The sequence below is a fragment of the Heterocephalus glaber genome, unplaced genomic scaffold, assembly GCF_053883595.1.
Source record: "Heterocephalus glaber isolate CG9 unplaced genomic scaffold, H.glaber_assembly_v1.0 deba00001666, whole genome shotgun sequence".
Lineage (NCBI taxonomy): Eukaryota > Metazoa > Chordata > Mammalia > Rodentia > Bathyergidae > Heterocephalus > Heterocephalus glaber.
Genome location: NW_028258406.1, coordinates 15945572 through 15963277, shown reverse-complemented (window position 1 = coordinate 15963277; position 17706 = coordinate 15945572). Strand labels below are relative to the sequence as shown.

General features: G+C 42.1%; 1 protein-coding gene across 1 annotated transcript in view; it reads left to right on the top strand.

Annotated features, from left to right (window-relative positions):
- Window positions 1–6065: 6065 nt before the first annotated feature.
- Window positions 6066–17706, top strand: part of Siah3 (siah E3 ubiquitin protein ligase family member 3) — a 95535-nt gene continuing 83894 nt past the window's right edge. The window contains exon 1 of the mRNA XM_004844208.4: window positions 6066–6310. Within this exon, the coding sequence (XP_004844265.1) occupies window positions 6176–6310 (135 nt within the window). The 5' untranslated portion in view covers window positions 6066–6175. The remainder of the gene's footprint in view (window positions 6311–17706) is intronic.

The following is a 17706-nucleotide window of genomic DNA, read 5'->3' as shown; positions in this document are numbered from 1 at the left end:
GCATGTTCAAGGCCCTAGGTTCATTCCCCAGTACCAGCAAAAAGCAACAACTACAACTACAAACAACAACTACAAGAAAAAGCCCATACAGATAACATTATTAACAGTAAGAAACTAGACACTTTCCCACTGAGAGCAGGAGCAAGGTAAGGATATCCCCTTTCACCAATCCTTGCACTGAAAGTTCTAGCTAAAATGATAAGACAAGAAAGGGAAATAAAATGTATCCTGATAAGGAAAGAAGAAATAAAATTGCATTTGTTTGCAGAATATCCGAAAGAATTAACAAAAAAAATTTCTGGAACTAGTAAGTGACTATAGCAAGGTTGGAGGATATAAGGTTAATATACAAAATCAAATCATTTTCCCCATATATCAGTAATGACCAAGTGGAATTTGAAATTAAAAACACAATGCCATTTAGATTAGTATCCTCCCCAAAAAGAAAGAATTTAGATATAAATCTAACAAAATATGTATAAGATCTATATGAGGAAAGCTACAAACCTCAGATTAAAGTGAACAAAGAAAAACTTGTGAAATGGGGAGATATTTTATGATCATAGATGGAAGGAATCAGTACTGTCAAGATGTCAGTTTTTCCCAACTTGATCCACTATCTCAATCAAATCCCAGCAAGTTATTTTTTGTATATTAACAAAATGATTTTAAAGTTGATATGGAGAAGTAAAATACCAAGAATAGTTAACACAATGTTGAAAGAGAACAAAGTTGGAGGACAGACAGTATCTGATATAAGACTAACTGTAAATATACAATAATTAAGACAGTATGGTATTGATGAAATAAAAGGCAAATGGGTCAATGAAACAGAATAGAGAGCCCTAAAATAGATCTAGAGAAACACAGTCAACAGAGCTTTAACAAAGGAGCAAACACAATACAGTGAAGAGGGCTGGGGATTTAGCTCAGTGGTTCCACAGCCTGCCCTGCAAGCGCAAGGACCTGGATTCGATCCCTGGTACCAAAAAAAAAAAAGAAAAAGAAACCAATACAGTGGAGAAATGATAGTTTTTCATTACACAGTGCTGGAAAAACTTGATATCTACATTCAAATAAAGAGTTTATAGACACAGAATTTAAACTACACACACACACACACACACACACACACATGCTCGCGCACACATACAACTCAAGATGAATCATACACCAAAATGTGAAGCACAAAACTATAAAATTCCTAGAAGATAACATAGAAGAAAACCCAGATGACCTTGAGTATGTCAATGACTTTTAAAATACAATACCAAAGGCATAAACCATGAAAGAAACAATTGATAAAATAGACTTCATTGAAATTAAAAACTTATTTTCTATAAATACAATGATAAGACAATGAAAAAACAAGCCATAGGCTGGGAGAAAATATTTGCACATCTGATAAAGGGCTAGTATCAAAAACACAAAGAACTTTAAAAATTCTACAAGAAAAGAAACAATTTGATAAAAAGTAGGCCAAAGCCTTGAACCAACACCACATCAAAGACTGCAAATAAGCACATGAAAAGATATTCCATGTCATTTAAGATCAAGAAAATGTATATTTAAAAAGCAATAGTATACTACTAAACACCTATTTGAGTAGTCAAAATCCAGAAGACTGACAACATCAAATGCTTCAAAGGATGTGGAGCAACAGGGAGTCACTTAACTGCTCATGAGAATGCAAAATGGCACAACCATTTGGAGTATATTTTACCACTGCACTGTTTTGTGGTAAATATTCTCTTACCATATAAACCAGACATTTTTCTCCTTGGGATATAATGTAACAGTAACATGCTTTGTTGTGTTCACCCAAAGGAGATGAAAAATTATTTCCACATAAAAGCCTACAGATGAATGATTATAGCATCTTTATTCATAATTGTCAAAACTTGGAAGCAACCCAGATGTCCTGCAATCGGTGAATGGATAAAATGTGGTATATTCAGAAAAAAGAATATTATTCAGCACTGAAACAGAAATGAGCTATCAAGCCATGAAAAGACATGGGAGGACCTTAATGCATTTTATTAAGTGAATAATAGCCAACCTGAAAAAGTTACATACTACATGGTTCTTACTAAGTGACTTTCTCGGAAAGTTAAAACTATGGAGATGGTAAAAAGTCAGAGGCTGTCTGAAGTTAGGGGAGAAGGAGAGATGCATAAAGGGGCACACAGGAATTTCAGGGGAGTGAAACTCTTCTGCATGATTCTACAATAGTGGGTATATGTCCTTATGCATTTGTGCAAACCCACAGTATATACAACATGCTATGAACCCTAATGGGAACTATGGATTATAATGATGTGTCACTGGAGATTTCCCAACCGTGACAAATGTTATACAGCACCAGGGTGGCAGATGTTGATAGTGGAGGAACCTATGCACATAGGTGGGAGAAGGAGGCCTATGGGAAGTCTCTTTACCTTCCTTTCCATTTTGTTGTGAATCTAAAGCTACTGCTAAAAATAGTTTTTAACAAAGATTTTAAAACAAAAGGAGCATTGATTTCTCTATCTTTAAGCAGAAGCATGAGATTGCCAGCACAAAGCAATAGACCAATGTCCTATTTGATGGCATCCTCAATTTGCTTATAATTATTTTATTAAAAATAAATCTTTCCCAAAAAACAGCAAAGAGATTCCACCTCACCCCAGAAAGAATGGCTGCTATCAGGAAATCAACCAATAACAAATGCTGGCCGGGGTGTGGGGAAAGAGGAACCCTGCTCCAGGGCTGGTGGGAGTGTAGACTGGTGCAACCACTGTGGAAATCAGCATGGAGATACCACAAAGAACTAGGAGTGGAAGTCCCATTTGACCCCGCTATTCCCCTGCTGGGTATCTTTCCCAAAGAATTAAAAGAATCATACCACAGTGATATATGTGTGCCCATGTTCATAGCAGCACAGTTTGTAATAGCTAAATCTTAGAAGCAGCCCAATTGCCCATCAGCTGGAGACTGGATAAAGAAAATATGGGTTTTCTTTTTATAAAATGGAGTACTACTCAGCCATAAAAAATGAGAAATTAAAGATATTTATAGCTAAATGGATGCACATTGAGGCGATACTCTTAAGTGAAATAAATAGGACACACATGTATAAATACCGAAGTTTCTCTAGTGTGAGAAACTGAAAGTGTAACTAAGGACTAAAATGTATAATAGGTAATGTGAAATAGGAAGAAAAGGGGCAAAGGGGAAGGGGAAGTTGGAGGAGTGGGGAAGGAAAGAAGGGAATGGAATTAATATGAGAAAATTTAAAAATGGAAACAAAGTCTTTGTAAATAGGGAGGGATGGAGGGGTTGAAGGGAGGCTGGGAGAATGAGGAAAAAATAAGAACCAAGAATGATTATGTTAAGGTGCAAATTTCCAATGATGAATGTCATTATATTGTATACCTAAAATGTACCAATAATATCAATAAAAAACAGCAAAAACTTCATTCTCATGAGATTTATAGTGGGGTGAAGAAAAGATAAATGAACAACAACAAAAAAAATGTAAACATAACAAAACAAAAACCCAACGTAATAGTTCCATTCTAATCAAGGATGTGAAAAGGGAAGTTTGGCCCTTTCTGAATTATGAATTAGTCTTTAAAGAATCCATGGGTGTATATGCTCACTTTCATTTTTTAAAATAAGAGATTAAAAACACAGGACATTTTCCTGCTGAATTGCAGAAAGCTTATTCCAGACAATGCAAACTTTAGACAGCAGATTCTAATATTGTAGTCCAGCTCTCCTTATTTACAAACCATGTAATGAATAATTCCAGAAACCCATATCTCCTAGAAACATTGATAAGAGTCTGATCAGTTTAATATTATCATTTAGGTTTTTTCCAGTGCAATTATTATTTTCTTTCTTTCTTTCGTTTTTTTTTTGTTTTTTTTTTTGGTGCCGGGGCTCGAACTCCGGGACCTTGCACCTACGAGTCAGGCGGCAGAACCACTGAGCTAAACCCCTGGCCAGCACAATTATTTTTTTTTCTTAAATTCTTTTATTGGTACATTTTAGGTATACAATACATTTACACTTATCACTGGGTGCTTGTACCTGTACATGATGTATCTTGGTTCTCATTTATTCCCCATTACCTGTGCGCCCTTCACCCCTCCACCCTTCCCTATTTACATACTTCGTTTCCATTTTTTTTCTTTTCTCATAATTTTTCCTTTCCATTCTTTCCTTTCCCCTTCCCCTCCCACCACCCCTACACCTTTGGGCCTTTTCCTATTTCAAAGCACCAACTATTAGTTATTAATCCTTTTAGTCCTTATTTACACTCTCAGTTTCTCACACTAGAGAAACTATTCAGTATTTACACATGTGTGTCTTATTTATTTCACTTAAGAGTATGGCCTCAATATATATCCATTTAGCTATAAATGACTCCAGTTTCTTGTTCTTTATGACTGAGTAGTGCTCCATTTTATAAAAAACCCCACATCTTCTTTATCCAGTCTCCAGTTGATGGGGACTTGGGCTGTTTCCAAGCTTTAGCTATTACAAACTGTGCCGCAATAAACACGGGTGCACATATATCTCTGATAGCACAATTATTTTTAAAAGTGCAAATTAAAAATTTTACTTGATGTTCAGCTTGTCCTTTAAAATATTGGTCTGGTTTTAAATTTAAGTTAAAATAACCTGGGCTCTGTGTGGTCTCATTAAGCCTGTACATTTTTTTTCCCTCTCCTATTTTAATCTGTTCTTAGTTTCAGTGCTGGACCAGGTCACAAACTTAGCTATCTCAGATGTCCACATGCTTTCCATACTTTGCACCCTAAGCAGTGTAGGCAGAGCAGAGGGGCTTTGGGGAAGGAGGAATGGGCTCACACTCAGAGGAGGCAGCAGTCCACTCCTGAGGCTAATCTTGCCCCAGACAGCAGTCTGCCCAGAAGAGGAGAAATACAAAACACGTAACTCTCCTGGCTTTAGTGGCAAAGATTAAACAAACTTTCAGGGCTTAATCTCAGAAACACTAAAGGCCTCTATGCCCTGCCTGGGAGGCTTTCTTCAAGAGCCAGTGGGGTGCCTCCCATCTTGGGAGGGGTAGGGAGTGAGTGCTGGGTTGCAGTGTGAGGACTGGAATGTCCCTTTGCCTGCTCCAGCACTTAAAAGTGCTGCTGTGTGTTCTTAAACTCTATTCTAATGTCTCCAACAATCTTGTGGTTAATTAGCAATTTGCTGCCCACCAATATGCAAATGAATGACAGGCAAAGGTTCTCTGCATCTGTAATAATTTTACTGATTTACAAGACACTTTCTTCTCTATGTAGGTTTTTCTTTGTGTGTGCATTCATGCATCAGGGATTTCATTATTTTTAGAAGCATTCTCTGTGCATTTTTATGCATTAATAAAAAAGACTTCAGTAATTACAGTATTCTGAAAAAAATACATATATGCATTCCATTCTCCCAATTCCAAATGCATTGGTCAGGTGTTTTTGTTGTTGTTTTTGTTTTGAGGGCTTTTTTAAAAATAAAAAGTGGAGACAGACTTATCAAGGGGCTGTAAATCCAAATTATAGAGTATCAGAGTGCAAGATTGAAAGATACACATTTCTGCTGCTGCCAAATCCTTATCTGGAATCAGAATCTTGTAATATTTGATTTTCTCCCAAGCAGATCTGGTGAGCCGAGCCACGATCTTCGTTATCCATCTGCCTAGTTTGGAGCGAGGTGTTTCACTATTTGGCAGTTTAAATGCTTTACGGTTTTTGTCAGAGCATTAAGAAAGGCTCTCATGTTAAATTAAGTCAATTAATAAATGGAGACACATTAAGCAATCAATTTTGTCAGCCTATCTCCCCAGCATTATGTATGGTTGGCTGTAATCACAAGATAAATGCAATGTGCTGATCTATGGTAATGTTCAATAATACATTCTCCGTCAGGCTCAATTCATCAGGGAGTTTCAGTAGGGGAGGCATTTGTTATTGGCTGTCTCTGCACCTCAAGGATAACATTTCTGTCCTTTTGATTGGCTGCCTCACTGCTGCAAGATTCTAACCGTCTTATTTTGATGATGAATATGAAGGCACGCTAAGCCGGGCTGGAGCGGAGTGTCTCAGAGGCTGCACTCCTTCCAGAGCCCAAGGACTTACAGCTTCCTTCGCTGGCTTCCTGTGCCAAAACCCCCCCAAAAGTTGTGATGCTTTTCTTTACTCAGTGCTTTGGAGCTGTGTTGGATCTCATTCACCTCCGGTTTCAGCACTATAAAGCTAAAAGGGTTTTCTCCGCCGCTGGGCAACTTGTCTGTGTCGTCAACCCCACACACAACCTAAAGGTGAGTCACTGTCTTTCATCATTTTATATTCATTCCGCTCAGGTTCTAGTTCTTGCTCCGGAGGTGTCAGTACCCTCCAGTGTGCACTCGGAGCTCTTGAAAACACTGATTTGCTGGTGCTAGGATGGAGTAGCAGCTGGGTTTGCTTGCCTTGGCTCATTCTCTCTCTGGGTGGCTTGGTGCTATTGGTGACAGTGTGCTTTTCCCTGACTGGCAGCAAACACTGGAGCGAAGGTCCAGGGTCTTCCCCACACTGTCAGCCTGAGTAGTATGGGGGATGAAAGCGGGGGAGGGCCTAACCTCTCTCCCAAATATTTGTGGGCAAGGGCTCAGAAGATAGAATTTGAAAAGTTACCCAAATTGCTGTCTGACCATGTGTTGGGAAAGGTAGCTATGTACAAGGATTTTGGAAGTCCCTCTGACTAATACAGAAGTAGCTACAGGGCTGGGAAACTGAGACAGGGACCTGGGAGTCCATGAGGCAAGGGGACACTTTCTGTAAAGTATTTACCCTTGGCTCTGTGTGTGTGTGTGTGTGTGTGTGTGTGTGTATGTGGTGTTGAGAGGAGTTTAGCTTATTCCTTCCTGCCAGCTAGATGTGCACTTTACACAGAGCCAGAGGAAGAGGGCGGCTGTGTTTCAATTGTATAATACTGAGAGCAGCTTGGAGCCACTGTTGCTGGGAGCCCTGCAGGTGGCTGTGCACTGAGGTGCCAGTGGCTGCCTCACTGCTTGGCTGCCACCCCTGCACTGGTGCCTAAGTGGCTGTTAACCTGCATCTGGAAGGACGGCCACGTGTGTCACAGCAAGACTGAGGGGAAATGAATGAGCCACCTGTGAGAGGTGGAGGGGAAGACAGGGGTGAGAGGTGGCGAGAGGGCCCAGCTGAACTCCCCACACACAAGACTCCGAGCCACTGGCCGTGTTCTAAAATAAAAAGAGGTGCTGTAAGGAGTTGCTTTCCTGACTCCTCACTGTACTGGATGGTGGGGGAACAGAAGGGAGGAGCCGTGTCTGCAGCAGGGCTGCCAGATGTCTCCGTGAAGACAGATCTGTGATTCCGACCACTGCAGTTGGCCAGTGTTGTGTGTTGCTCATCACTTTACAAACTCGCCAGTCAGACTGTCCTCAGCTGGAGCCCTGCAAGTCGGTGCTGCCCCCCCATGCCCAACTCCTCGAAGTCTCGAGGAACTGCCTGGAGCTCCTGAGGCCATGCACCAAGGCCGGTCATAAGTGGAGTCCACAGACTGTGCTGTGTTGCTATGCCTTGCTCTACCCAGGAATGGGCTTTCTGTGGTCCCTAAGCTGTGACTAATACCGTCTCATCCAACCATTCACACCAACTGGCCCTGTCTCTCTCTCTCTCTCTCTCTCTCTCTCTCTGCTCTCATCCCAATATTTTTTTTTCCTTTATGGCTTAGTTTCATAAATGAGAATTCTCTACCAGTCATCCTTAGCAAAGCAATGTATAGTATACATATTGAAATATAATTCTGAATTCCACTTTATGGCCACTTTTGAGACTGCATTTGAACTCTCATTATTTTGTCACTTTACATTAGTTAGTTCCCTGTGGCAAGAAATTTTGTTTACTCCTGCTTTGCATTTTAATGCCTTTCAAATTGTGTGTGAGACTTAACATTTCTGAAGTTTGAATTTAGATAGTTCCTTGACTGTAGCTGATGATGGGAAAGGAATGGGTGCTAAGGTCTAGGTATAGTGTGTAGGGATATGATCTGTGTATGTTTTCCAGCAATGTCTGCCTGATATTAGTCTCACTCCCCAACCCAGGAGTCCTGAATCAGGGCTGGGCACCTCGAGTTAGTGCTGGTCAGCTGTGTGACCCTGGGTAGCTCAACCTCTCTGAGCTTTCCCTTCCCCTGTCCGACCTCCCCCAAAGCCTTGTGAGGCCGCCAGAGGTGCTAGGGTGAATATACTTTGTAACATTCTCCTTTAAAAAGAAAATATGTGTTTTCGCATATAATTTGTAGGAATTTCAAAAGTTGTCACTTAAAGCCTTTAAGCAAGTTAGAAATCATATAAGCAAGAACATAAAAATAGGTGACACATGCTTTAAGAGGCTATTTTCCATGGCTCATTGTTTCACATACACTCTTATTTGGCTCTCCATTTCCTATAAAAAAGCACTTCGGGATTTTGCTCACGGGAACATTGCTGCAGATAAACAAAGTGCATCAAGTGCTACTCATGTTAGCAAGTCTTGGGGCACAGCACACAGGGTGCAGAGGGCTGCTCCCAGGCAGCTGAGCTGGCTCTGTGGGGTTCTCCACAAGAACTGTGCACTCTTTCAGGGTCCAGGGGGCTTGGTGGGTAAGTTTACCCACTTGTCATACCTGAGGGCTAACAGCCTTTTTCAGGGTTTCTAAAGAAATAACCATTTAGGAGAATTACTGCCCACTGCTTAGATTAAAAAGTACCCAGAAGTGCAAAAAGAGTTCTTTCTAAACCTAATTTCCTTAAGTAGACAACATAAATATGCCTTCATTGCATTAAGCTATGGTTTATTTTTTAAATCCTTTTCTTTTAAAGAAACATAGAAAGCTGCGGCAATGTTAACCCAGAATAACTATTGATCTGCGGTGCTTCCCTGCACTTTGTATGACAGGCTGGTACATGAACTTGTGACCAAGACAGAAAGACTACCGCCTTGCTTTCTTTTTCTGGGTTGCACATAGGTACAAAGAAGGCTGGGAAGCCTGTGTTTTTCTTTGTGGAAGCATTTTTACACTTCATCTTTTACACTTTATCCTGGGCTTTCCTGAGAATTCTAACAGCATTTAAGGCCCTGAGGCAAGTACTGAGTTATAATCAAAATTCACTTACTGACAAGAGAAATCATATATTTACCATGCTTCTATAGGTCACCTTCATTCTCAGTCTTATTATGGTGATTACTCAGTAACCTGGAATTCCTTCAAGCCTGATGCCTTCCCCTCTACATGGAAGGCAGAGCCTTCCCAGGTCCTGCAGATATCCTCTTTAGATACATTACATATTAAGCCCACCCTAATTAAAAGGGTCCTTTAAAGTAGCTGGTTTTGAGCATGAGAGACCTCATCTTTAAGTAAGGTGGTGTTGGGCAGGGGATGATGATACACACCTGTACTCCCAGCACTTTGGAGGCTGAGGCAGGAGGATCACTGTGAGTTTGAGGCCAGCCTGGGCTACACAGTGAGTTCAAGGCCAGCCTGAACGACATAGTGAGGCCCTGTCTCAAAAAAAGGTAGTGCTAGCAGTCCCAGTACAGTCCATGGTGCTCCAGATGGTGCAGCAAATAAGACTATGTTTCAGCATGTCTGACTGTTTCTGCCTGGAAAGATGGCTCCTTGCACAGACAGGGTTCCAAACAATGCCCTCACTTTTGTTTCCCTCCCCAGGAAAAGTGGCCTCCAAAGAGCCAGCTTTCTTGGCAGGCTGCCCCTGCTTCTTCATTCTCATAGGTTGTTGCAGTGTGGGAGCCAGCTGCAGGCTGGCGCCCCTGAGGTTCTGGTGTCCGGTCCTGATTCAGCACTCCTTCCTCCCTCACATCCTTTGCCTGTTTCCAAATCGAGAAGCCCTTCTCTCCTGGCTCCTCTCCCATAGGCACCAGCTCCCCTTGGGAACCCTGCTTGCTACCTTGTCTGGAGAGATGCCCTTTGCAGAGTGAAGTGGCCAGTCACCACACCCAGGCTGCTCCAGGAAAGGGTCTGTAGTGTCCACCACAGCCCGCTGAGGTCAGTCTTCAGCACTTTTCAAGTGGACAGCGGCTAAACTGAGGCGGCTGTAAGACTTCCTCCTCTTAACCACAGGCTCCGATAAACAGTTTCTGAAAAAAGACTAGCAAAATGCTTTCTGGCAAACTTCTGAATGGTTCTCTCTGATACTTCCACCCAGTGCCAGCGCCACCCACCCCTAAACTGCAGTGCCCACCTCTGCATCCAGACCTGAGAGTGTCTCTCCACCTCCCTGGGGAGGGAAGACTATTCTTCCCTCCAGCCAGCCAGGTCCCTGCAGCTTTTGTCAGTTGTAATCCATTAACCTTGGGACTATCAACAGAAGCACACACACACACACACACACACACACAAATACTACTGCGTGCAAAGAATAGGAGAAGCTATAGGACAGTGTGGTTTAATTTAAGTGTCTGGCAGATATAAAATCTGAGAGTGTCTTTGTGGATCAATGTGTGTTGAGTGAGGTGGGAAGTGGGGAGCTATATGTAGGAAATGGGGAGAGTTCAGGATATCTCAAAGGAGAGAAAAGAAGAGATGTGAAGTGCACGGTAAAGCCAAAAATTGCCTCTACCCTTTGTGGGGTAATCTTTGAAAATCCTGAGCCATCCCAGGACTTTGCTAACTCTACCTGACACAGCACAGCAAGTGGCATGAGAAAAGCAGAAGACCTGATCAGTCTTTATAGAGATTCCGAGGCAGCCTTTGGAGTGTTCCACATGAATACCTGCTTTGAAGCAGTCACCGGCTTCTGACAGGATTGTGTACCAGCTGGTACGTGGGTTTCCCAGTTCTTGTGCACACAGCCACCTCTGAGGGTCCCACTCCCAGTCCACTGAACCATCGTCTTCCTTTGCGCAGTCTGGAGCCTCTTCCCTGCTCATGAGCACCTGAGAAGGGCTGGGAAAGGGAAAGGAGAGGGGGCTCCAGAGAGGTGGTCTGCATTCTATGAGCTTCCTTCTGAAGCCTCTGAAGCCCCTTCCAACCCCTTGGCTTCCGTGGATATCATATGACACTGGACTCTATTGGGCACAGAGCAGGCATGCAGCTTTGCCAGTTAATGGTGATTGCAAATGAGGCTCCCGAGCCACATAACAGGAGGCTCCAGCGCCGAGCAGTAATTTGGTTAGCTGTGTGTCAGTGATTGAGTTGCAGAGGAGGCTGAAACGGGCACCCATGCAGAGGGGAGCTCATTACCTCTGTGCTGCATTTATTCAGCAGCCCCCCAAGCACGGTGTATGGCATTCCCTCAGCCACGATCCCCTAACCTGCAGGGACCATTGTGGGGAATTAGAAAACTGATACTGAAAGCTTCCTTTGAAACCCACAGAGAGGTCAGAGTGACTTGGATGGCTTCCTTACAATAAGGCAGACTATTTTTCCAGCAATTAACAGTAAGAAAAATGTAAGTGTCCATGAAAGTGTTAGCTTTAAAAGTCACCTTGGCTTCCCCAGCTCTGTTTCCTAAAGAGGGCAATGACCTATTTAGAGATTGGAGAATGGAGATGTTCCCTCCCGTGGGGTGTTTGGCTCAGGGAATGATAAGGAGAATGTCAAAGCTGGGAAGTTCAGCCTTGTTTTACAATTGAGGAAACAGACCAGAGAGGGGAACAAGTTGCCCATGGCTGCTATAATAAATTACTCAAACTGGACAGCTTAAAGCACAGAAATGTATTGTCTCACAGTCCTGGAGGCCAGAAGTCTGAGATCAAGGTGTTGGCAGAGCAACACTACCTCAGAAATCTCTAGGGCAGAATCTCTCCTTGCCCCTTCTAACTTTCTAATGGCTGTATGCATTCCTTGGCTTGTGGCTGCAACATTCCTGTTTCTACTTCAGTGGTCACACTGCCTCCCCTGTCCTCTGTGTGTTTATCTTATGAGAATGCATGTGACTGCATTTTGGGCCCACCTGGATAATCCAGGATAAACTTTTCCTACCACCAAGCTTAATTTACTCACACCTTTGGAAATACAAGATGATAGTCATAACACTCACAGGTTCTAGGCATTACAATGTGGACCCATCTTTAGGGACCACCATTCAACTTGCTACATGGCTTTGGAAAAGTTAGTCTACTTACAGACAGAATTAAGATGAGAATCTAAATCTGATCTATGTCTCTGAACTTCCCCCCTTCAAAAGCCTTCAAGTAAATGTCCCTTGTCCAGACACATACTCTGGAGCAGAAACTTGCTGGGGCCCCTTGCTGGGGCTACCATCCCACTGTGGGCCAGAAGCATGACCTCTTAGATTGCAGTGCAGACCCTAGCTCCCCCCACCAGACCTGCATTCCCTACAAATCAGAGCTTCCACATCATCATCCTCCCTTAACCCTCTACTCTCTCCATAAATTTTCTTTCCTTTTCTTTTTCAAATTAATTTTTAAAAAATACAATGTATGCATAACATATTTTAAAAATCAAATGATAAAGGAGGTACAACATAAAAGGATAGAAGTTTTTACTTTGTCCTTTGTGCCTACTTTATGAATCCACAAGACCAATGTGTGAAGAAGCAATGCATGTTGGGAAAACTCACGGGCTCTGGGGGAGATAGGTTTCAGTTCAAATCCTGACTGTGCCACTTGCTGACACATGACCTTGAACTAATGACTTAGTCTCTTAGCAGCTCCATTTCCTCATCTATAAAGATAAGAAAATAAAGCCCCCTTCTCTGGTGGCTGCAGCATTGGATAAGCTCCCATCAGGCAAACGTCTGCTGTGGAGGAGAGTCAGAAGCAGCAGCAGTCACTGCTAATACAATCATCAGAATTGAAGTATTTCTGGGAAGCTGCCTTCATTCTCACCTTCCCCTCCTGGCTGCCTTCCTTAGCCTTCCCTCCCTTTCTGCAAGCCTTGTGCTCAAAGATACTTTCTGCTATTCATAAATTACCTTTAGCTTTGAAGGGAATTTTGAATAGAATAATTTCCTGCCTTATGCAGAAGTCAGAATTTTCTTTAATGCTTAGCTTCAAAGAAAGAACCAATTCCTATTGAGTTCTGAGTCCAGAAGTCCAGTGAGTGAGGGGCTGGGTCTTGAGAGGACCAGATCCAGCTGTGAGACAGGGGCTAGGTGAGCTGGGTGCTCTGTCATTCACAGGGCCAGGCAGCAGGCAGATAAATCCCCTTCTCCACCCATCCTGAAAACTTGCCCCTTGTGACTTCTGCATGGCTTCTTTTCATTAGCAGCAGCTTGAGCAGCATGCAGCCAGGTGGTTCTGTGAGAGGCTCCTGGTTCTCAGGGTGTGTGTCTGCAGGCTCATCACCAGGGTGGACAGATGTGAAAGCAAAGCCTCCCTGTGTGATGGTAAATCTTCTGCTCTTCAGGCCACTGCACCTTGAGCAAGTGGCTTCTCTCTGAATTAGGCAGGGATGGGAGAGGTGATGTTCAGTGGGGGGCTGCAGCCCCTGGAATCAAGGAGTGTGTAGAGGGAAGCCCTGACCTGTCCTATCTCTGAAAGAATTATAGATGCTCACTGTTGTTAGAGGACTAATATTACTGAGCCAGCCTCTAGGCCCGGGCTCCTCCACCCCACCCACCAGCCACTCTCACACGCATACACATGGTGGGCCACTCTGAGACCCTGTATGGATGGGTGCAGTGGTCCCTGCATAGTAGTGTAAGATCCCAGGAGGTGGAGCCCAGTGGATGGACAGCCTGGGCCCAGCACAGTGGGAGGAAGGATGAGGACCCTTTCCCCACCTGGCTGTTACTGGCCACTCCAGGAGAGAGGGGAGGGACACAGCAGTGCTGGGAAAGAAAAAGTAAGATTTTTGTTAATTTTGAGGTTTAGAGTCAAGACAGATCTGAGTTTGAATCCAGTGCTGCTTTCCTTGAGTATCTCTTTTTAATTTTTAATTGATGCATACTTATTGTATATTTGTGGGGTATGGTGCAATAATTCAACACTTGTATACAATGTCCCATGATCAAATCAGGGTAGTTATCATTTCCACCTCCTTGGACATCGATCATTTCTATGTGTTAGGAAACCTAGACTTGAGCAATAACTTTGACCTCATTTTCTCACCAGTAAAATGGTTGTTGTGCTGGTTAAAGAACATGGCATATATATAATGCTCAGCACCTGGCCTACTCCATCTATGGTAACTATATTATCAGTGCTATTGAGCTCCTCAGTCATATTACCTGATGTACAAGACCTGACCAAGTTGTTTGGCCAAACTTCTCAAACTAGAGATTAAGGATGAGTGGGAAGATACAGCAGTCAAAGGACCTACTTGTTGAGGTACCAAGATTTGAAGCAGAGTGTGATCAAGCTAAGGACTCCAGAATAATGTTCTAGTTCAAGCTCTGAGTCTAACAAATGAGGCCCAATGGGATAAAGTCTCCAAGGTTACAGCTGGTAGGCCTGCAGCAAGGCCAGGCCTAACCCTCATGCTCTGCTTTCAGACCCTTGTTTCTCTGTGCCACCACTGCAAGGGGATGGGCGCTTTGGACATTGCCCCTGTAGTATATCCTCACAGCAGTGTTGTACATCTTCCCAGAGGGGCCTTGTTTTTGGTGTGTTGACAAGCGATAAGCTAGGGCAACATTAAAGAAGCAAATGTTCCTTGTGTCCTTAGTGCAGGCACAGATATATAATTGAAGGACAAAGATGAGGCTCCATAGGAAGTCACCAAAACCATGCAGTCATAACCCAACTGTCAAATACTAGGGTGGATCAAGTTGTGCTACCAAAGGCTATATTTCTTCTTGACTATGGACCCAGCAGGAAATCACCAGCAGAAAACAGATCAGAAACCAGCCTAATGTGTTTAGCAGAGGAACAGGGTCTTTCTGGATAATTTAGAATAGTGGTCTAACTGGAAGTGTCAGTTGTACTTGAAAGTTGTATCTCTTAATAATTTCTTGATCCTTTAATGTGTTTTTAATCTTGAACCCATGGTGAGGAGGCAACACATGCTGCCAGGCTCTCTCTAGCACCCTGAGGCATGGAACTCCAGCAAGGAGAGTGGCCTGATAGGGAGGGCCCTGACTGCCCTCCCAGGATGAAGCAGGGAGAGCCCTCTGTGGAAGAGCATATTTAGAGAGGGGATATGGGGATAGCTTGGCATTGGGAAGGCCCCACAGAGATGGAACTAAATCCAGGTCACTAATGCAGATTTTACAACAGACTCACTAGCAAGCAAAGCTATCTGCTAGCTTTGCTACCAGACTTCACGGCTCCTCAGATTTAACTCGCAAAACTTCACCTAGATGTGCCAGGAAGTCCACGGCAAGTAGCCCTACAGAACCTCAGTTCCTTCTGTCATCTAAGGATATCTGGTGGTTTATCCTATGTTCAGCCAGCTAACATCGTGAAGTTTTCTACTGTCTCGGTTATACACACAGTAATAGCAGTCATGACAATAACAGTTACCATTTACCGAAGGGGTGCTGTGTCCAGGAACTCCATTTAATATTGTCACTGAGAAGTAGTTTATTATTATCACTCTCCTCTCTACACAGTATCAAAATACACGGAGGTTAAAGAGCTGGCTCTATGTCACTTGGTTCTTTGTGGGAGAGCTTTTTCTTTTTTAAATGAAAACCTTGTGCTCCCAAGCACCTCTTGATACGTCATCCTTTAGAGTTCACCCTTCACAGCAACCTGCTTGGCCTTAGGACTAATATTGAATATATGATATTTCATTTAAAAAACTGAGCCAGGACCACCTCTCCTAGGGCAGAGGAGGTGAGCCGTGTGGGTGCCAGCAGCACCACCACCCAACCAATGGAAATGAGAAGACAGGTAAACAAGCCTCAAAAACAGAATTCTAGATCACCTACAATAATCCCAAAGGGAAATGAGAGGGAACAATCTGATACTCAACCACCTGGACTCCATGAACTGGCAACAAAAGAGGCTCTGGAAAAAATGAAATCAGAAATAATTTCTCAGATAACAGCAAAGATTGTGCCCATAGTGCAAGACATGATTAATAAATCTAGAGTGGACATAGATAAAAAAATAAAGGATGTAAGGAGCATGATGGAATCCCAACAAAGGAAACAAATGGAATGCATAAAACAGAGGCAAACAGATTTCCAGAAGATTAAAAACTCCATTGAAAGTCTACGCAGCAAAATGAGTGCATGTGAGGATAGAATTTCACATATAGAAGATAAGATTGCGATTAGTGACCAGGAAAAGAAAAATTGCTTTAAAATTGTAAGGGACCAAGAAAAAGCGATCCAGAAGCTGCTGAATGATGCAACGAAGAATAACATAAGACTGATTGCAGTCAATGAAGAAAGAGGACAGAGTGCAGATGACATCAACAAACTGTTCACAGAAGTGATGGCAGAAAAATTCCAGAGCGGGGAGAAAAGAACTTGACATACAGATAAGTGAGGCATATAGGACTCCAAATAGCCTTGAACAAAAAAAATCTACACATAGGCATATAACAGTTAGGATTCCAGAAATCCAACAGAAGAACAAAATTCTACAAGCAGTGAGAGAAAAGAAACAAATCACATACAAAGGAAAGCCCATCAGAATCACAACAGACTTCTCAATGCAAACCATCAAGGCAAGAAGAGGTTGAAGTGATGTATTTCAAGTCCTAAAGGAAAACAGCCTCCAACCCAGATTGATGTACCCTGCAAAACTATCTTTCAAAATTGATGGAGAAATAAGATACTTTCATGATAAAGAGCACCTCAGCAACTTCATGAATACCAAACCAACACTCCAAAAAATTTTAGACAATATCCTAGGAAAAGACAATGAGGTTCACAACCCCAGGAAGCCCAGAAGAATGAATCCATTGGGTGTGACAAATTAAACACAAAGGGGGAGAATCCAACAAAAAGAAAAAGTCATGACAACGCTTTTAAAACTTTTAACTTCATCTCCCTAATGAGTGTATAATTCAATCTTGTTACTGTACTGATTAGTATTTTTCTGATTCTAGAGTTGCACACCTTTCCTTGTGCTGTACTGGCTATTTATCATCTTCTTATGTCTACTTTTTAATTGGGTTGTCTATTAATGAGCTGTAAGAATTCTTTATATATTCTGCTCATAGGTTATATGCATTGTAAATATGGTCTGTTTAAGGGCTACTTTTCATTTTAATGATGTCATTTAAAGTTCTAAATTTTGATGGAATCTCATTTATCAATTTTTTACTTTTATACATCATGTCTTTTGTATTCTAGGAAGTTCTTGCCTACCCTAAATTCATAAACATTTTCCCGTATAATTTCTTCTTAAAGTTTTATACTTTTAGGCTTTCATATTTAGGTTCATAGATCCTTTCAAGTTATTTTTATGTATGGAAATAAAGGCTTGAGGTTAATTTTTTATATACAGATACCAGGTGTTCTAGTGCCATTTGCTGAAAACACTATCTTTTCCTCGGCTCTTGAATTGAGTTTATATTCTATAAAATGTTAATGTTAAATAATCTTTCAAAACTCAGTAGACCATATATGTGTGGTTCTATTTCTAGATTCTCTGTTTTATTCCAATGATCTATATGTCTTTCCTTACACCAACACTATCTTGATTACTGTAGCTTTAGAAGAAGTCTTAAAATTAGGTACTAAACGTCTTCCAACGCTGTATTTTTTTTTTCTTTTTCTTTTTACTTTTCTAGGTCCTTTGAACTCCTACATAACTTTTAAATTTCAAAATCCAATTCTTCATT